Source organism: Acipenser ruthenus, chromosome 27 (genome assembly GCF_902713425.1).
Source record: "Acipenser ruthenus chromosome 27, fAciRut3.2 maternal haplotype, whole genome shotgun sequence".
Lineage (NCBI taxonomy): Eukaryota > Metazoa > Chordata > Actinopteri > Acipenseriformes > Acipenseridae > Acipenser > Acipenser ruthenus.
In genome coordinates, this window is record NC_081215.1 from 2088271 (window position 1) to 2109819 (window position 21549).

The following is a 21549-nucleotide window of genomic DNA, read 5'->3' on the forward strand; positions in this document are numbered from 1 at the left end:
CAACAAGTCTGCAGTTTCAGTTCTATTTTAAGAATAAGTTCTATTTTAAGAATAAAAACCTGGCTGTCCCCTGATAACACTGTTACTCCTGCTGCCCTGTCCTCTCTCTACGTCTTGTCCCATACCCCGCGTCTCACTGGACGGGGAGGTGGGACGGGTCTTCTCCTCTCTCCCTCCTTACTCTTTTCTGTCCCCTCCGATCTCACCTCACTCTCTGTCAATACCTTTGAATTTCATGCAGTCCAACTAACCTCTCCCTGTCAACTCCTGCTCATTGTCCTGTACCGCCCCTCTAGGCCTCTCACTCACTTTCTGGATGAACTCGACTATCTACTCTCCTCCCTCCCCTCTCTGTCTACCCCGACTGTCCTGTTGGGTGACTTCAACATCCATCTCTCCAACCCCAGCCACTCTGCTGGATTCCTCCCTCTCCTTCACTCCTTCGACTTCTGTCTCTCTCCGTCCCCTCCTACCCACAAAGCTGGCTGTCAACTGGACCTCACCTTCTCCAGGGCCTGCTGCCCCTCCACCCTCTCTGTCACCCCCCTGGACCTCTCTGATCACTATTTCATCTCTTTTTCTCTGTCTCTCCCCCCTCTCCCTGCTCCTCCTACCCCCACTATCACCTCTCGCCGTAACCTCCGCTCTCTCTCCCCCTCTGTCCTTGCCTCCACTGCTCTCTCACCTCCCTCCTATCGACTCCTTTTCACAACTCTCCGTAGACTCTGCTACCTCCACCCTCTTCTCCTCACTCACCTCCTCCCTCGACTCCCTCTGTCCCCTCACCTCCCGACCTGCTCGCCCCTCCCCTCCCCATCCCTGGCTCTCCTCTGCTCTCCGCTCGGCAAGAATCACACTGCGATCTGCTGAAAAGAAATGGAAGAGAACCAAACTCCCTGCTGCCCTAGACCTTTACCACACTCTCCTCTCCTCCTTCTCCTCTACTCTCTCCTCTGCTAAATGTGCTTATTTCCAATCTGTAATCCAAGCCTCCACTAACAACCCACGTAAACTATTCTCTACCTTCTCCTCCCTCCTAAACCCTCCCCCCCCTCCTCCTCCCTCCTCTATCTCCCCTGATGACTTTGCCTCCTTCTTCTCTTCTAAAATCTCAGATATCCGCAAACTCTTTAACACCTCTCCCTCCCCCGCACCCCCTCCTGCTCCAACCCCTACACCCACTACATCCCCTACTTACTCGCCCTCCTTCTCCACCTTCTTGCCCCTCTCAGACTCTGACCTCTCCTCCCTGCTCCAGGGTCACAAACCCACCACGTGTGCCTTGGACCCCCTCCCCACTCACCTCTTTCAAGCTGCTGCTCCTGCTCTACTCCCCTTCATCTCCTCCCTCCTCAACACCTCTCTACTTTCTGGTATCTTTCCCTCTGCCTTCAAAAAAGCCTCTATCACTCCCCTCCTCAAAAAACCTACCCTCGACCCCACCTCCCTCCAGAGCTACCGTCCTGTCTCCCTCCTACCCTTCCTCTCCAAAACCCTCGAGCGGACTGTACACCGCCAGCTCTCTGCTTTCCTGTCCAACCACTCTCTGCTTGACCCTCTCCAATCTGGCTTCCGCTCTGCCCACTCCACTGAAACCGCCCTCCTGTCTGTCACCAACTCACTTAAGTGTGCCCGAGCTGCCTCTCTCTCCTCTGTCCTAATTCTCCTCGACCTCTCTGCTGCCTTTGACACTGTTGATCACTCTATTCTACTATCATCTCTTGCTGACCTGGGGATCTCTGGCACTGCTCTGGCCTGGTTCTCCTCCTACCTCTCCAACCGCACTTACCAGGTAACCTGGCGTGGAGCAACCTCCACACCTCACCCTCTCTTAACTGGAGTCCCCCAAGGGTCAGTCTTGGGTCCTCTCCTGTTCTCTCTACACCCGCTCCCTGGGCCCCCTCATCGCATCCTATGGTTTCTCATACCATTTCTATGCTGATGATGCTCAGATTTTCCTCTCCTTCCCCACCTCTGACTCCACCATCTCCTCCCGTATCTCTACCTGTCTGTCTGCTATTTCCTCCTGGATGCACTCGCATCACCTCAAACTCAACCTCTCTAAATCTGACCTCCTTTTCTTTCCCTCCTCCTCCCCCTCCTCTGATCTCTCTATCTCTGTTCCTCTGTCATCTACCACACTCTCTTCCTCTTCCTCAGCTAAGAACCTTGGAGTCACCCTGGACCCCTGCCTCTCTTATTCCCAGCACATCTCCACTCTGGCACGCACTTGCCGATTCTTCCTGAGCAACATCCGAAGAATCCGACCATTCCTCACCAACTATGCTACCCAGCTCCTGGTCCAGGCCCTGGTACTCTCCCGCCTAGACTACTGCAACTCCCTCCTGGCTGGCCTCCCTGCGTCCGCCACCCGTCCGCTCCAGCTCATCCAGAACTCTGCTGCCCGCCTGGTGTTCTCTCTGCCTCGCTTCGCCCACGCTACTCCACTACTCCGCTCGCTCCACTGGCTCCCGATCACCGCTCGCATCCAGTTCAAGACTCTTGTACTAGCCTACAGATGCCTTGACCAGACTGCACCCAGCTACCTCCAGACCCTCATCTCTCCCTACACCCCCACTCGACCTCTCCGCTCCGCCTGCACTAGAAGACTAGCTCTATCTCCGCTACACTCCCCTGCCTCCAGAGCCCGCTCCTTCTCCACCCTTGCTCCGCAGTGGTGGAATGACCTTCCTACAGATGTCAGGACTGCCCAGTCCCTGACCACATTCCGGCGCCTCCTTAAGACTCACCTCTTCAAAGAGCACCTGTAGAACTCCTCTGTTTGTATCCTGGGACACTATCACCCTTCATGTAAATGTGCTTTATTTTGCTCTTATCTGCCCCTATTTTACTGCATTTAATCCTGTACTTCAGAATACTGTAATCTGCCAAGTGCTTAACCTGTAGTACTTTGTATTTAATCATATCCTGATGTAACTATCACTATTTAATCATACCCTGATGTAACTATCACTATTATCTGCTGTATTTTTTTTTTTTTTTTTTTTTCTTTTTTCTTTTTTTTTTTTTTTAAATTTAGTCGTCGCCAATTATTTTTACCCCGGTTTTCACCCCAATTTAGCATGCCCAATTATTATCTGTATCCCCGGCTCACCGCTCGCAACCCCCCCACCGACTCAGGAAACGGAGGCTGAAACACGCGTCCTCCGAAACGTGCTCCTTCCAAGCCGTCATTTTTCGCACTGCAGATCCACAGCAATGCTACCAGTCCTATAGTGCCGGAGGACAACACAGATCTGGCGGCTCCGCTGCAGAGCCACAGGCGCCCTATCGGCCACAGGGGTCGCTGATGCGCGGTGAGCCGTGGATTCCCCTGCCGACCTAAGCCCTCCCTACCCGGGCAGCGCTCAGCCAATTGTGCGCCGCCCCCTAGGAACTCTCGGTCACGGTCAGCTGTGACATAGCCTGGATTCGAACCAGCGATCTCCAGGCTATAGGGCACATCCTGCGAGGAGCGCCTTTACTGGATGCGCCACTCGGGAGCCCCTATTATCTGCTGTATTATTGAATTGTGGTTTGTCACACTTATACTTTGCTTGAACAAAAGTTATTGTATTTCTTGCTCTTATTGTATTACTTGTATTGTAACACTTGAAATGTATTTGCTTACGATTGTAAGTCGCCCTGGATAAGGGCGTCTGCTAAGAAATAAATAATAAGAAGAAGAAGAAGAATATACACTGTACTGCAGTTTAAACAAAACAGATGTGTATCTAGTGTTTAAAAGCAACTTATTATATTGCACATGCTGGGTTAAAATCGAAGAAAGCTTGTTGAAGTGAATGAAGTGATATTATAAGTTTATCAAAACGGATTTAAAATTGATTTCGGGGTTGACTTAACATTGTCAATGACCCTTCTGGAAAGCTGTTGAAACATGCTTTTAAATGTTATTTGTCTCTATGTCATCCCCCTCAAATACCATCAGCTATTGCTTTTCATGCACACCTACCCTTGTGCCATTTTCCAAATCACATTTGATTTACTTATCATCATCTACAAAAGAAGGCAACGCCCCCCACAGTAATAATGAACCTTTCAACTAGTATGGGCTGTGGGGACATTTCTTTCAGATGAGTGTTTCCAGTCGCTGTGAATCATGTGTTGTAGTCACCAGCACAAGTCACAGTATTTTCTTATGAACTCTAGACTTTCCAAAGTGTTTCACTTTCAGTTTTAGTCAGGTTAATCTGGACTTTCACATAAGAAATAAACACATCACTTAAAAAATTCAGAATGCAAACTAAAAGATCACTAACCCTAATTATTGTTACGTACCTGTTTGAAAGGTAATGATACCATTTTATATGAACAATTATTATTATTTATTTCTTAGCAGACGCCCTTATCCAGGGCGACTTACAATTGTTACAAGACATCACATTATTTTTTACATACAATTACCCATTTATACAGTTGGGTTTTTACTGGAGCAATCTAGGTAAAGTACCTTGCTCAAGGGTACAGCAGCAGTGTCCCCCACTAGGAACTGAACCCACGACCCTCCGGTCAAGAGTCCAGAGCCCTAACCACTACTCCACACTGCTGCCAATTACAATGAAACATGAACCAGACAATGCCACTTGATGGTGACATATGCGGTACTAGTATGAATTGTGTTAAATGTCTGCTTTTCACTACTCTGTAGATAACTTAGCCTAGTGGTGCTAGCCCCTAAAACCAGTATTAAATTCTAGAGCACACTGATTTATTATTGGTTCAGGCTTCTGATTATATTGACGTACAAATATAACATTGTGATTCACTATTATTCTTAAATTCATTACTATACACTTTATTTCTGTAATTGAAACTGGTGCACAGTTTAGTGCTTTTTTGTGCTCATTTAGCAAGGTCGGTTTCTTGTAATCCAAATGAGGTTTGTACTGTGAAAATAATTTAAACTGCAAAGGTAGACTTCACTTGCACCTTACCTCGGTGTGGATCACTGTGATGTTACAGTCCTGTGTGTGACTCCTCAAAGCATCCCAGGACACTCTTGTAAACACGACGATTCCTCTCAATGGCTTTTATCTCCAGGTTAAATATGTTAAATCAATGCAGATCCCAAAGTTTTGCACCGCTTGTTTTTCAACTGTGAAATGTGTTACGTAACAGTGTTGTTGTTGCTAATCATGTGTTCCTAATTGCTTTTGGTCTGACCTCAGAAAGTTATGATGAGGAATGAAGATTTAACCCTATGTTCATATTCCCTTCACTTTTGACTTGTGTTCCACATTCTAGTGAATAAACAATGCCTGTTACTGGGCATGCCCAGTGAAGCAAATCCATGGAAATGTCTGAAACCATGCATTCCCTGATGAGGACAGTCTCGTTGCTCCCCTCGTGAAGGTTCTTTATATAATCTCAGAAACAAGGACGTGAGAATCACATGAACTGGATCAAATACAAATCAAATACAAATCAAACTATTACCAACTTAAACTCAGAACATACATGATTGTTTTTGGGCGATTACCGAAACTAGTACATTTATATTTATAAAATGATCGTGAAACAATATAAATAAAGAAATTAAACACAGGAAAAGAATTACACATTCAGTAACCAGGCAGAGCAGTACGTGAACTTGTCTGGGATTTTACCTAATCCCTGTCTGCCCCTGTCTCTATGCCTGTGAGTTACTTATTAATATAATCAACAACCTTCCCTTGCTGATTATAGCAGAGCAACAAGTACTGAGAGATCATTTAACACATAAGATAGTGTAGTCAAAATGTTTACATTTATTTACAAACTTGAGCCAAGGACCGATACATCTATCACAGCTTGAAGATACGAGGTAAGAAAGGCAGCTTAGCAAAAATATACAGACACACCCTCCCACATCTCACGCTGAATGCGGAACAGCTAATTTTGAAACTGCCTGTGGTTAAGCAATACTGCATTTAATACACTATTAACACATTTTCTACAAACATATAAGTCCTCTGGAGTCTTAGAGGTGCAGTAGTGTTAAGCTCATGTGCACAGATATTTGAGTGAAACTGATATGAAAGCTCATGAGACCATTGTTCAAACAGCAGGCCATGCATTCCCTGATGAGGACAGTCTTGTTGCTCCCCTCGTGAAGGTTCTTTATATAATCTCAGAAACAAGGACGTGAGAATCACATGGGTGTCATTGTTCCATTATTTCCAGATGCGTTCTAATGTCAAGAGCATTAGTAAAGCTCAGTATTGCTTTGCCATTCCTTCCTTCTCATTCGCCCAGGTCTGAATCAGTGCTCCGTCCTCCTGATGTTACTGAATCAGTCTCCCAGGCATTATAGATTCAGGAGGTTTTGGTACATACTTGCAATATATTAGGAATACAGTATTTAACATCCATCTCCTGGGTCCTGTTCATTTAAATGAAATACTTCATTGAAGGTAGTTCTGTAATCAAGGACTGGGTGCAGGGCTAGTGAGAGTTTCATGCCCTGTTATATTTCACCAGCTGAACTTTGTAACTTTAAAAATATAATGACATGAAATACAGGTCAGGCCCTTTCCAAAGCGATTACTAACCTTTATTCTTCAAATAGATGACGACTCCAGCAACAAAAAGACAAACACATAACAACTAATCCAACTAATCCAACTGTTAATCCAACTATTAAACCAATGGGCGTCTTCTCCTGACACTGCACATCTGCTGTTGAACTCCCCTCTGTATACTTCACTTTGCCATTTAATGCACAACTGGTAAGGAAAAGAAAGAAGGAGAAATTGTCCAGTTAGTTCATTCTCGTTTAGTATTCCTACACATTACAAACACACTGTCTTCCCTGCAGTTCCATTTTGACTCCTTGACAACAGCAATCTCACAGTATGTCAGAAGTGATTCAGTGATTCAGGGCAGGGTTTAAAATGGACAGGCTGTTGCAGTGATTTGCTTACAAACCCCCACAGGAAGTACAGTAATCCAAGTCTTCTCGTTTGTATCAACGTTTTTAATTTTAAAATGCGGAATAGAGACTTGAATAGAGCACTATGGTTCAGAAAATGACAATTACAGAAATGTATACCAATGTTATCAGAAGCTGAACTGTATTTTCCCCAACAGCTAATAGTCAGGTTAAAGCACTTACTCTGTCCATGCGGTGCAGTTTAATGACATGTCTTTTGTTGAGAATGTTCCTTCGGGGCAGCCTTCACATCTTGTATCAGATTCAGCAGTCCCTGGATAATAAAACATTTCATTTACTTTCTTCTGTTTGAATTTGTATTGCGCTAGTAGCCCTATAACAGCATATAAAAGGGGGACAATGCCCATGCTCTTACCTTGTGACTTGACTCTCTCTCCAGCTCTACAGACTGTATGTTTTTGACCCTGATCACAGCCACCACCCCTTGCTTTTCCAGAACAGAAATATCCAGTCAAAGGACCACAAATGGTGTTTTTATAACGTTGACACTGATGAAGAACAGTGAGGCCCGAAGCTGAAGAAAAAAAATATATAAATATGAATGTAAACGATACAGATACACAGCACATTCTACTGTTTGTTTTTTAACATGCGATTGAGATGTAAGTATTGGGTTCTGCTGTAAGCAGGAAACATGAGAGGTACAGTGATTCTCAATTAAAAGAGCACATGAATATCTTCTATAGAAACATCCACTGAATGGAGCAGACCTCTGTTTAACTCGGGATAACAATTATATTACAATTATACATAACAGTTTGCACTCAGTAGTCCATATCAGTTTGTTCTGGTTTAAAAAAAAACCCATAATATTTGTATATCAATTTATTTTTTTTACTTTAGTACCTTCATCGCAGTTTTTGCAGGGAAAGCATTTAAGTAATCCATTGGGTTCTTCAGTATAGGTACCGCGTGTACACGGTATGCAGCTTGTACTGCTGTCCTGTGTGCATGCCCTGAATACAGAAGAGCCTAAACAACAACAAAAAGGTCCAGGATTATTAAAATCAAGGGGATTATTAGAAGAGTGAACAGTTTAACAAAGAAGCGAGTTTAGCAGTCAGCTCCAATTCCAGATTCAGTTAGGAATCATCAGAGGGAATTGTAGATGTTGGAGCAGTTCAAACAATGCAAACGATACCCCCCAGACTTGAATTAATGTATATTATGTATAAACACACACAAATAGAAAGTATGCGCACATACCTGCACTGCACATGGGGCAACACTGTCCATCCACAAAGAATTCTGAAGGAGCACATGAGCGAACGGCAGTTTTAATATTTACAAAGAATAAAATCATCTGAAACAGAAAGGTAATTAGTATGTGCACAGTGTATACAACACTAGAACATGAAACTTAAAGAAAGGAGCATTCAATCGAGCTACAATGCTTGACGCATTTCAATAACTGCTAATTCAACTAACTGCTGTGGGTGGTTAACTTCAGCTTCAGTAATCCAGGTTCACAATGAATTTGCTCTAATGAAATCTGCAAAGTGAGTCTAATGTTATTAAATTACTGGTGGTGTCATAGATCTTAAATTAGCATACATAAAGTTATGATTTTAGATTACATATTAGATCAACGTATCAATTTTATACACAATCCAAATTCACCGATTAAGTCTGTACGAACAAAAGGGGATAATATTTGTACAATTACTGGGGAACACAGGGCTCAAGTTCAGATACATGTACTTTCATGACGCCAGGCGGATTTTTTTTCTAATTGATAAAATCTTGCACTTTTAAGACGGTCCCTTGATTGCACCACAAAATTGGTTTCGTTTTTACAAACCTGTACTAGGCCTACGCCATTATGTAGAGAAGCATTGCAAGAACGCAACAACATACCCAGCAATAAAATAATACAAAGTACCATACTTACTAGAAAGGAAGACAGCATACTTTTAAGAATAACATCTATTATTTTTCATATTCAAGCAGCCAACATAAAAAATGTAAACTTGTTAAATTGCAGCAAGGAGTTCTACTAGGCGTTACACTGGAACAGAAATGTAAGCTTAGACTTCCTGTACTGTACTGGTGACATCAGGTCACGTGTGCATCGCAGATTGGTTGATTGGTGCTCAGAGTTCAGTTCGATTTTCAAAGACTTCGTTCCATTCCTCTTTTTCTGAAAACAAAGATCTTCATCGTAGTATCTGGCTAACAATACTACTAGGACTACTCACACAGTACAGGGAAAAGTCATGTGGCCAGTACTACTAGAAACAACAAGCATTTGCGGGTAACTTCATTTTGGTTAGATAGTGCTACACACTATCCCATGGTAAGGATCTTAAACAGTTAAAAAACAAACAAAAAAAAAAACAAACATTAAATACCTTAACAGGTGCTATCTGTCTCCCCGTATGATAGTGTCTTTTTTTTTTTTTTTGCAAACCACAAACGCGCTGTTTAGTTAGAGGAAGTTTCCTTTGAGCAAATCCACAGGCTGTAGATTTGATTGATTACTACAGAGACTGGTGGCGTGTCCAATGTTCTGTACAGTTTCAGACTCATCATCGCTGAAGTCTTGCTATTGTTGTGTGTATTCCAACTCGCAATAGTGATGCTAACTGAAATCAAAGAATGCAGCCCGATAAGGACAGGGCATGTTTAAATATATTACATTATTACTGTCAAGATGAAATCATACCAGAGAAATTAAAAACAATAAAAAAAAAAAAAAAATACTGCCTCCCCTTTCTGTAAAATTGATTCAGTTTATTTCCATAAACAGAATTTTGTATTTTAAATTTTCATTCTGCATTAAAATGTCTTCCAATTAAACTTTAATCACAGATCATACAATTGACGTCATTGATAGCTGTATTTGGACTGTAAGGGCCAGATTTTCTTTCATAGAACATTTGATAAATGATCAAATATTTATATGAAAAGGTTTATTTCTAAATAGTTGGCAGCATTGATGATGGTGGACAGTCATGCAATTACACATGGAGAGAGAGAGAGAGAGAGAGAGAGAGAGAGAGAGAGAGAGAGAGAGAGAGAGAGAACCAGGGTTAATACATTTTAATAATTAACTTCAGTTCAAGCTAATTGCACTTTTTAAGGCCTTTAACTAGAGAACTGATGGTTTATAGCCGGCTAGTACTGGGGCTGGCTGGGTAAGGTGCTGATCGCAACAATACATATGGACTGTTGCACTGGATGCAATCCTTTTGCTTAGAAAAAGAGTGTTGATAGGGCTACTGCTCTAAGGTTAAATCCTGTGAAATTGAGACCGATAGGACCTTGAGTAATAGAACTATGAGAGGGAGCACCAGAAGTGAGCTGGTTCATCAAGTGATTAGTGACGCCGAAGGGACCAGTGGAGTTAGGGAAAGTCACCCTGTTGTTCACATCAAGCAGGGCCGCCCCCCCCCCCCCCCCCACAGAAACGCCAAGAGCAAACCCTCTAGAAGTGGCACAGCCACGCCACCCCTAAACGTCCCTCGTTACCTAGTTTTGTTGTGTTTTTAATTACTGTTTAAACTTAGACTTGAGTCGGTGTTTTTATTGTTGCAGTATGAAGTCGTGTTAGTTTAATTCCGTGTGCAGTTTAGCTACGGAACGGTATATTGCATAATAACAGTAATAATTAAAACCCTAAATATTTAACGTCGAGAAAATAAATGAAACAATTGCATGTTTGTAGGTACTATTACGCATTGTTAAAAATACTGTGTGCGCGAGTGCACAGTATAAAAAAAGAAACAAATAACTTAAATAAGGCTTTATATGTGATGTTTTATAGATGTAACTCTTTAAAGATATGTTATAAAAAGAAACGGCAGTAAATTGTTTGTTTAATTAATGCTGTTAATATGTGGGCGTGGCTAGCTCTTTAAAAGGCTGCCTGTCTGTAAGGGGGATGAGTTGAGAGGACTGACCAGTATGTGAATCAGTGCTTAACATTATTTAAAAGAAAATAAATCCTTGTACCTGAAAAACAAAAGAAGCTGTAGGATAATTTTACAAATTCACCAGCTTATCTTCTCTCCGGACCTCATTTTCAAAAGCCAATTGCCGACAGACATAAGCAGTGAGTTTATTTGGTTATTAAACCAGATTCCATGTTAGCGAAGTCAGGGGCCAGTTTAACAAAGCACTGCTAGCACTTAGGTGGCTAGCTAGCAAGCAGTGGTATTTTCTAGCACTATATAAATGAGCCCCTGGGGCTTGTTTCACAGAGCAGTTTTAGCAGTCTGCAAAATCACATTCACTTCCATAAAATTAAACAAAATAACACCTTTAACTAATACGTGGCAACACACAATAATTAATATGTGACAAACTTTTTTTTTTTTTTTTAAAGAAACCAGTTCTTAATTATTGGAATCATAAGGTACACAATTTAAAATTCAATGACAAACGTTTGGTCTTTGGAGACATTGAAAAGACTTCCAGTCAAAACATGTCATTAAATTTCTTTTAGTATTTCTTGAGTGCTTAATAGTTCAGGATGATCGATGTAGACAGAACAGCTTTTGAAACATATGGAATCCATTAATACAAGTCCTTACAGAATGTGGCAAGACAAAAGCCCTGCTTATGTAAATGAGTGTAAGACTGGCAGGGATGAGGTTAAATCTTTTTTAAATTTTTCTGTTTTTATGTTTAATAAATGTGTGCTTTACACTTCAAACTGCAGCTTCTTGACTCGGAGTCTCCTTCCTGCTGGTAACAGCTTGGGCAGTGACGCTACCCTTACACTTATTTATCAGTCACTAGTGATGCTGCTGTCTGACTCCCAGTCAAGTGCATCTGCCATGATATCTAGATACAACTTCCACACACAACTCAACAGCTTCATCTCATCCTGACTGTATGTGAAGATATGACTGGTCCATGATGCCACATCCTGTAGAGTCCAGGCTGGTCACTGTGTTAATGCTGCAGGAGGTCATCCACAGATGAGTTGCTATTAGAAACATGTCTTTAGAACAAAAACAGAGAAAGCGATCCAAGTGGTCATTCCACTGCTCCTAAACTTGTCTGGCTGCTCGTTCCAGAATCTCTTCTTACATCTTTTGATTGTGCATATTGAGTCAAGTCAGTCGCATTTTTAGGTGGAACGGTGGCCTTTATATGCATCGGTGTATCCCCATTGATGTCTGTTAAATACAGAAGGAAAACATTTTGAAATTGAGTTTTATGAATGCTGTTACATTTCAATACCATCTCCTCTACGTCATCTCCTTATACAACTAACTCCTGTGAACTAACTAATGAACTATGACATCATTGTATAATCTTCCCTGAGGTGTGCATGCATGGGGTTATTATGAAGGAAGTATAAAGGCAAAGGTATTAAATAAACCTATTGCAACTGTAAGAAGCCAGCAAGGGGTTGGGTTGGTAATTTAGCCCATATAGAGGCCAATTCATTATCCAAAACCTAGGATTTTGCTTAGAACAGTTTTGCTGCCATTAACCAAAAATAAACATTTATGAATCCTCAATTAAGGATACTTACTGTTGCTGTGTGTCTGAGCAGTAGATGTTATTTGTGAGTTCCGGGTTCGTGAGCTGCTCATTAGTTTGCCTTGTAGGTCTTCTGCAATGATGCTGCCCACAGTGTTATCAGAAGATGATTCCTGGGATGAAGTTCCATGTCCAGGTGTGTTTTCAACACTTACAGTTACACTGTCTGTACCATTGGTCATACTCACAGGTGTGTATGTTCTCTGCATTTCCAAAAAAACAATCAGTTAGAAGGGTTGCCTGAGACTGCAATCTAATCTCATTACGTTTCTATGATATGTATGTATGTGAACAACTTAGATCAGGGGCAGGCAACTGCAATCCTAGGGAGTTATTCCATTCTAGGTTTAATAGGTATAATGCATTCATGATAAATAATGTGCTTTAGGACCTTGACAGTTGTGTAATTACTTGAATTTAATCATTAAGGCTGAAATAAAGACATGAGCGTGAATTTGGTCACAAGTTTTAGATAATATAATATAAATACATTTACGGTACCTTTCCTTTTTCTGTTTCCATGTTATCACCTAAAAACAAACAAACCTTTAATTAGTAGATACCTGCACGATTCCTCAACAAACGAGACACTTCAACTAAAGGAAATGGGAGGGCCATTCCTACACAGGGAATTCATTCATCAGCAGCAATGGCATTGTGCACTTGGAGTCCTGGGCAGTTGTTTGCAACCTCAGAACTTTGCTCCAATCCAATCCTCAATACATTGACTGTGCTGAAATCAATGCAATAATGATGGAATGAAATAGCGGTGATAATGAAAACACAAATAGCCTACTGACCTTTATTCTTGTTCATGTGTTTGTAAACCAGTGCTATTACACCTATTAGTGCAATAACTCCAACAACGGTCCCAGCTATGACTGCAGTGAAAGCAGACGGCTGTTTGCACTCAGTATCCGAGGCACGGGTTCCAGGCTTTGCTAGTCCCTCAGATTGACAACTACCAGGAGAAAGAAACAAGGGTTCCAGAGCTGTGGAATGGAATGCACTTCCACATAATCACTGTGATGATTGACATCAATCTCTCTGCTTCTACAACTACTGTACAGGACATGGTGTTTCTGACCAGCCATAACCCCAGGAGATTTATATACTTTTATATATGCAGAGTTGATTACATGTTGTAGTTTTTAAATGAAGAAATTCACAAGAACACTTGGTCATCTGTATTTTTTATATCATTTACAGAAGAGGTCCAATTAAGGACAATGTAAATGACTGGATGTTCTTTTTTAAAGAGCAATGTGATGTAATGAAATGGTAAAGCACTCACTCAGTATGTGGTGCACATGTTTCTAATGAACCATCTGAATATGTCTTATCAGGACAGTCCTCACATTCTGTGTCTGCAATACTGGACCCTAGAAAACAGACAATCAGCCCATGACCACACTGTGCATATTTATATGTTAAACATTGCACACAGACAGTATGCATAGAGGAATGACGCACCTTTCTTTTTGATATATTGTCCTGGAGAACAGCTTCTGTGTTTTTGGCAGGTTTTGCATCCAGAGGATGATGAATCCAAACAGTGAAACCCATCAATACATGTGCAGATAGTATCTGAGAAAACTGTGCAATCCCGGACTACTGTCAATCCCATTTCTGTATAAAAATAACACATCAAATGCAGTGTTAGTCTTACTGACTTGCTTGGCATGAATATATTGCTAAAAAAAGTATTTAAATAACTCATGACTTAAATATTGTATGTCTTTGAATACCTCTGTATGATGTCTTTAACCACTACAAGAAGAAATAGAACTTTGGTTTGATCCAGTTGATCTATTTCTACAGAATATCACCCATAAAATCAAAGCCCCTCAGTGTCGAGGAGCTTGAGAATCATTTTATTATCTTGAGTAAAGAGTTGTAACATGTAGAAAGACTGTCTTATATTGTATATGCCTGTATATTTAATAACCAAATTGACAACCACATCTATATTTCTGGCAGCATTTAAAGAAATAAAGGTAGAGAATATTCTTGTTAGAAACACAGTCCTTACCCGAGTCACATAGTCTGCAGTCCCGACATCGGTCTAGGCTGTTTGGTTTCTCAGTATAGGTCGAATCCCTACAGGGGATGCATGATGTGCTGGAGTCCGCGGTACAATGCCGATCAACTCGCATTCCTGGTACAAAATACAAACAATTAGTTTCCAAGCTTGAACAAAATGTATCATGGGCTGTCTGTTTTACACTACACTACACACCACACTTTGCTAGCAGTACACAATTGCAAATATATAGTAATAAAAAAACAAAAAAAAGACAAACTACCAACTAACAGGAGTCGAAAAAAAACTGCCATACCTAAATTTATTCGAGTTGTTTTTTTTTGGTCCAGCCACTGTATCTTAAAGTATTTATACAACAGCGATCACTTTGACATTTAGGGCTAAGCTCTTTATCACGTAAATAAACAAGTTAGCCTTTAAAATGTAGGGGCTTGTTAGTAGTTGTTTCTTATTTGGGTTAGAATTGTAGTGCAGGTTCTCTTTTGAGAAAAACAATAGCTTTGATAATCCAGCCCAAATGATTTTAGGTATACATATTTCTTTTTTCAACATGCTGGCTGACACAATAACATCCTGGCCTTACTTATTATAAATGGGTCTTTTTATTATTCATGGTAGCCATGCAATGTTAAAGTAAACGCCCATATCCAAGCTAAAGCAATACTGCATTAAGATTCAGTGTAAAGAGTGTGGATTGCCTGCCTACCTGCTTGGCACATTGGGCAGCACTGTCCATTCATATTATATTCTGCATCTTCGCAAGCACTTATTTTTGGAACAAACACCAATAGTAATATACAACATACTTCGACCTAAAAGACACAAAAATATTGTTATATTTCAGTAAAAACAAAATTGGTGTTATAATTGACTTGTACTTTATTGTAATAAACATTACTACAGTGCCTCATGAGCACACTGAAAAGATCCGTTTTTTTCAACATTTGCTTATAAATATTTACTGCTGTATTTTTGCACAGTATTTCTGCAGTTTTCTCATGGTTACACAATGCATTTAGCACAGTTTACATTGTTTGCCATGTTTTTAATATGCTTCAGCATGCCTCGTTATTCTTTACAGTGCTTACCAATGCTTGACCATGCTTTCATTATATTTATGAATTTTATTTTTATTTATTATATAATATATGTTGTTTATATCTCTTTCCTAGTGCTTGGATAACTATGTGTCATTTAAACTATCTACACATTGAATTATTTGTAACCTTTAGAAAGTTCTTACCACTCCTCTTAAAAAGATGTCCCGCGGAACAAGGGCTCTGTTCTGTGGAGCTCTCACAAACATTGTTTTGTTCATTTTGTGTAGAAATATCGCAGCCAGAGGCTGAATTTGTGCTGTTTGTGCAGTTTCTAGTCATCACCTGTGTGGTTAAAACACATCTCATAAAATGTAAAACTTATACTAAATTGTTCTTTCTATCTAATTAATAAATACAATACATAGTATTGTTTGTTTATTACATTGTAATAGTAGCCCCCTGTCATGTGATAAATAACTAGGAGTGTAAGGACGCAATGTACATTTCTCCCTTTTGGTCAAGGATAGTTAAAAGTTGTCACTGCAGAACGCTAGAGGGAGCTCTCGCTACTTGCCCAAACACTACCTCGACTCCTGTTCCAACAGTGTCGAAGCAGCAAATAGCACACAGGCAAAACGCGGTGGAAATGCAGAACAAGTATAACTTAAAATAATCAAGTATATGTGATATATCTTGACTTTTAAAAACATATATACTGTAACACATTCATAATACAAATATCAATTACTGTTAGCAAACTAATATCGACTTATACTGAACCTGGTAAAACACAAGGCAGGATTATATTACAATTTGAGTTATATGGTAAATTGACTACGTTCGTTTTTGTATTTAGTTATTCAGCTAAATAAACACTAGAGTGAGCTTGATTGTTGTACTTACACAGAGTGAGCTTGATCGTGCCAGGGGGTCCAAGTAAACCTCTCAAAACGAACATCTCTGCAGACAGGAATTCACATAAAAAGTGTATTCTGATAAAAGCGCGTTGGTTCAAAAAGTTTATGTATTTTCTTAGCAGCTGAAGCTGTTATGCTCCTTGTTGATGCCAAAGTCCAGACAACAAGATTCATAAAACATAATGGAGTCAGAATTGTAACGTCGTGTTATTTTTTTATTTTTCCCGAGACACCATAATGAAAAATAATTAGAAAAAGACGATTAAAATATTGATCTTAAAAATCTTATATATCACTATAAAACAAATCGACCAATTCTAGTTTGACGACCGATTACAGACCGATTACAGACAGATCTAACCAGTGAACTGTTTCTCTTTCGATTTTACACAGTCACGTGCTTTATCGGAACTGCACGAAAGTTCAAAACCGCAGCTAAAGAAAAATCGTGTAATATCACCTTTGCATCGACATTATTCTATATGGTGCTAACTGAAAGACTACAGTTGACATAATGTTACAATAAAATATGTGCTGGGCAGTCACTTGTAATATAGTTCTATGTAACTTTTGCCTGTTTAAATCAACATAATTGTGATGTTATTGACTGAAAATGTGCGCTATAAATCAGAGCTTGAAAAGTCCGCGGATTTCCTCGTGTTTTGTGGGATTAAGTCCCTGGCTGGGAAAAGGCATTTGAGCTGGACTGGGAGTGCAGGTAGGTATCTATGCGTAGGAGGATTGAAAGGGAATTAAAAAAAAAAATTGCAATCTTCAAAATCCCCACGAATTCAAGAAGTGTAAACATGAAGTACCCTTTTTAATGGAACTGCAAGTATTTCCCCATGTGATTGATTTATTCTCACATTTAATTATCATATATGTTCTTCTTTATTTTAATTTTGCTTGCTTTTTTGTAATTTTGTGTTTTATCATTCTTATTAATTCCCTGTTGCCTTCAATTGTTTTATTATTATTATTATTATTATTATTATTATTATTATTATTATTATTTTTATTATTATTATTATTATTATTATTATTATTTTGTAATGTGTACTGCTTCTTGATATTACATACTTCTTTCTGTTTTTAAAGGCCATGTAAAGCGTTTTGAGATACTGTGCTATGATAGAAATTGAAATATAACCTCTTTTTACTGTAATCTGACCCCTGAAAGTTGTTTTCTGACTCAGGAGTGTCCCTCTAGCCTGCGGAAGATGAGCTGGCAGCCCCTGATATGAAAGCATCTGAAAGTGGAAGTGATACGCAGCCTTGAGAATAATATTTCATAAAGTAATAAAGATGATTTTCACAGTACAGCACAGCCTGACAGCTGATTCACAAAGCGCTTTTTGATCATCTCTTTCACTGTCTTTCATTTCCTGCTTGTCTGGTTTTTCCTGTTCCCTTATCTTTTTGTGATGTTTGCTGTCATTCCAAGTGGGTCTCAGTGCAATTAAATATTGTGTTTGTGTCAGTGTGAAGGAGCTTTCACCCCGAATTCTGAAGCTGAGCTTCCATTCTAGTTGCTTGATATAGACATCTACAGCTGTGGCCAGAAGTTTTGCATCACCTAGAATTTTAGGACTGAGACTGTTTGGTTTCTCAGTAAAGGTGGAATCCATACAGGGGATGCATGATGTGCTGGAGTCCGCGGTACAATGCCGATAAACTCGCATTCCTGGTACAAAATACAAACAAACAATTAGTTTCCAAGCTTGAACAATGGCCTGTCTGTTTTACACTACACTACACACCGCACGTTGCTAGCAGTACACAATTGCAAATATATAATAATAAAAAAGCAAAAAAGACAAACTACCAACTAACAGGAGTCGAAAAAAAACTGCCATACCTAAATTTGTTGTTTTTTGGGGTTTTTTTGGTCCAGCCACTGTATCTTAAAGTAGTTATACAACAGCAATCACTTTGACATTTAGAGCTAAGCTCTTTATCGCATAAATAAACAAGTTAGCCTTTAAAATGTAGGGGCTTGCTAGTAGTTGTTTCTTATTTGGGTTAGAATTGTAGTGCAGGTTCTCTTTTGAGAAAAACAATAGCTTTGATAATCCAGCCCAAATGATTTTAGGTATACATATTTCTTTTTTCAACATGCTGGCTGACACAATAACATCCTGGTCTTACTTATTATAAATGGGTCTTTTTATTATTCATGGTAACCATGCAATGTTAAAGTAAACGCCCATATACACGCTAAAGCAATACTGCATTAAGATTCAGTGTAAAGAGTTTGGATTGCCTGCCTACCTGCTTGGCACATTGGGCAGCACTGTCCATTCATATTATATTCTGCTTCGTCACAAGCACTTATTTTTGGAACAAACACCAATAGTAATATACAACATACTTCGACCTAAAAGACACAAAAATATTGTTATATTTCAGTAAAAACAAAATTGGTGTTATAATTGACTTGTACTTTATTGTAATAAACATTACCATAGTGCCTCATGAGCACACTGAAAAGATCTGTTTTTTTCAACATTTGCTTGTAAATATTTACTGCTGTATTTTTGCACAGTATTTCTGCAGTTTTCTTATGGTTACACGATGCATTTACCACAGTTTACATTGTTTGCCATGTTTTTAATATGCTTCATCATGCCTCGTTATCCTTTAGAGTGCTTACCAATGCTTCACCATGCTTGACCATGCTTTCATTAGGTTTATATCAACACTAGAGTTAATTTTTATTTTGTAATATATGTTGTTTATATCTCTTTCCTAGTGCTTGGATAACTATGTGTCAATTAAACTAGCTGCACATTGAATTATTTTTAACCTTTAGAAAGTTCTTACCAGTCCTCTTAAAAAGATGTCCCGCGGAAAAACGGCTCTGTTTCTTGGAGCTCTCACAAACATTCTTGTTTCGTTTTGTGTAGAAATATCACCGCAGCCAGAGGCAGGATTTGTGCTGTTTGTCAAGTTCTTGTCATCACCATGCCCTAGTCTGTGTGGATAAAACACATTTCATAAAATGTTAAACTAGACTAATACTAAATTGTTCTTTCTATGTAATTAATAAATAAATAATTCTGTTTGTCTATTACATTGCAATATTATCTGATCCCTCTGATTGTAGAAGATGTGCTGGCAGCCCCTGATATGAAAGCATGTGATAGCATCCGAACGTGGAAGTGATATGCCCCCCGATCCGACTAGAATCAGCCAGTTAAATGGGAGGTTATCAATAAATTCCAATATATTCCACATATTGGAAAATTACAATATAGCTCAGTACTGGTATTATTTATTTTATACAGTCTATTTTGCTCATCTTTATCAATGGTGCCAATCATTTTGGAGGTGACTGTATATATGTATATATGTGTACAGCAAAGAGATTCATTTAACACACATCAACCAGCAACTATCTCCTGTACCAGCATGGCAAGCTAAAACCAGAACTCCATCAGATGTTGTTTGATTAGATAAATGACAAGGAATAAAAACTATTATCAATTGTACAAACCTGTATCTGACGTCCAGTAAGCCAATTCGAGTAATTCCATTTACTGTACAGGAGTCTACTCTCTGAGAAATGGGAACTGAATAAATACAAAATGGAAACATCTGGTAGTTATATGATAACAATGTTGTATTTTATCACTTTCATTTAGTATAAAAGCATGACACAGGGACGTCATGTGAAAAATAAAACATTCCAGTTTAACACACATGAGTTCACCTGTACACCGTGGCCAGATACACTCCTGTTAAAACTACTGCAAAAAAATAAATAAAAAAGGAAGTTGTATATTTTAAACCAGTATGTTCACAAAACCAGCCAAAAACCATGAAGGGTTAAAAACCTGGCAGCCATTCTAGGGACTTTCCAAAGTGTTTCACTTTCATTTTTAGTCAGGTTAATCTGGACTTTCACATAAGAAATAAACACATCACTTAAATTCAGAATGAAAACTAAAAGATCACAATTATTGTTACGTACCTGTTTGAAAGGTAATGACAGCATTTTATATGAACAATTACAATGAAACATGAACCAGACAATGCCACTTGAAGGTGACATATGCAGTATTAGTATGAATTGTTGTGTTAAATGTATGCTTTTCACTACTCTGTAGATAACTTAGCCCAGTGGTGCAAGCCCCTAAAACCAGTATTAAATTCTAGCGCACACTGATTTATTATTGGTTCAGGCTTCTGATTATATTGTCGTACAAATATAACATTGTAATTCACTATTATTCTTAAATTCATTACTATACACTTTATTTCTGTCATTGAAACTGGTGCACAGTTTAGTGCTTTTTTGTGCTCATTTAGCAAGGTCGGTTTCTTGTAATCCAAATGAGGTTTGTACTGTGAAAATAATTTAAACTGCAAAGGTAGACTTCACTTGCACCTTACCTCGGTGTGGATCACTGTGATGTTACAGTCCTGTGTGTGACTCCTCAAAGCATCCCAGGACACTCTTGTAAACACGACGATTCCTCTCAAGGGCTTTTATCTCCAGGTTAAATATGTTAAATCAATGCAAATCCCAAAGTTTTGCACCGCTTGTTTTTCAGCTTCTGTCAAACGCATGTAAGTTCACACCACTGAAACAATATACAGACGTGCTCAAATCTGTTGGTACCCCTCCACAAAAAACGAAGAATGCACAATTTTCTCTGAAATAACTTGAAACTGACAAAAGTAATTGGCATCCATAATTGTTTATTCCATATTTAATAGAAATCAGACTTTGCTTTTGATTTTTTATTCAACATAATATTGTAAATAATAAAACAAATGAAAATGGCATGGACAAAAATGATGGGACCGCTAACCTAATATTTTGTTGCACAACCTTTAGAGGCAATCACTGGAATCAAACGTTTTCTGTAGCTCTCAATGAAACTTCTGCACCTGTTAACAGGTAGTTTGGCCCACTCTTCCTGAGCAAACTGCTCCAGCTGTCTCAGGTTTGATGGGTGCCTTCTCCAGACTGCAAGTTTCAGCTCTTTCCATAGATGTTCGATAGGATTCAGATCAGGACTCATAGAAGGCCATTTCAGAATAGTCCAATGTTTTGTTCTTATCCATTCTTGGGTGCTTTTAGCTGATTGGGTC

The 21549-nt window shown here is 39.4% G+C and overlaps 2 protein-coding genes across 8 annotated transcripts in view; both read right to left on the minus strand.

The window, feature by feature from the left end:
• LOC117425015 (tumor necrosis factor receptor superfamily member 14-like) overlaps positions 1 to 9001 on the minus strand; it is a 45199-nt gene extending 36198 nt beyond the window's left edge. The window contains exons 1-5 of the mRNA XM_059001875.1: positions 8844 to 9001; positions 8159 to 8255; positions 7799 to 7924; positions 7308 to 7466; positions 7115 to 7205 (exon numbers count right to left, since the gene is read on the minus strand). Coding sequence (XP_058857858.1) covers positions 7115 to 7205; positions 7308 to 7466; positions 7799 to 7924; positions 8159 to 8255; positions 8844 to 8861 — 491 coding nt within the window. The 5' untranslated portion in view covers positions 8862 to 9001. The remainder of the gene's footprint in view (positions 1 to 7114; positions 7206 to 7307; positions 7467 to 7798; positions 7925 to 8158; positions 8256 to 8843) is intronic.
• A 1690-nt stretch (positions 9002 to 10691) lies between these two features.
• On the minus strand, positions 10692 to 21020 carry LOC117425806 (tumor necrosis factor receptor superfamily member 14-like). Of its 7 annotated transcripts, XM_059001862.1 has the most exons (15): positions 20845 to 21020; positions 20152 to 20198; positions 19946 to 20021; positions 19273 to 19423; positions 18721 to 18826; positions 16436 to 18133; positions 15736 to 15874; positions 15199 to 15304; positions 14481 to 14606; positions 13922 to 14077; positions 13743 to 13830; positions 13249 to 13409; positions 12950 to 12978; positions 12441 to 12651; positions 10692 to 12078 (listed from the first exon to the last, which is right to left on the minus strand). In XM_059001862.1, the coding sequence occupies exons 7-15, from the start codon at positions 15808 to 15810 to the stop codon at positions 11936 to 11938; spliced, it is 1095 nt and encodes a 364-aa protein (XP_058857845.1). In that variant the 5' UTR covers positions 15811 to 15874; positions 16436 to 18133; positions 18721 to 18826; positions 19273 to 19423; positions 19946 to 20021; positions 20152 to 20198; positions 20845 to 21020; the 3' UTR covers positions 10692 to 11935. The 7 variants fall into 7 exon arrangements, with proteins under 7 accessions (XP_058857845.1, XP_058857843.1, XP_058857844.1 ...); XM_059001860.1 differs by lacking the exon at positions 20152 to 20198; XM_059001861.1 differs by having other exon boundaries at positions 19946 to 20198.
• Between the last annotated feature and the right edge of the window lie 529 nt (positions 21021 to 21549).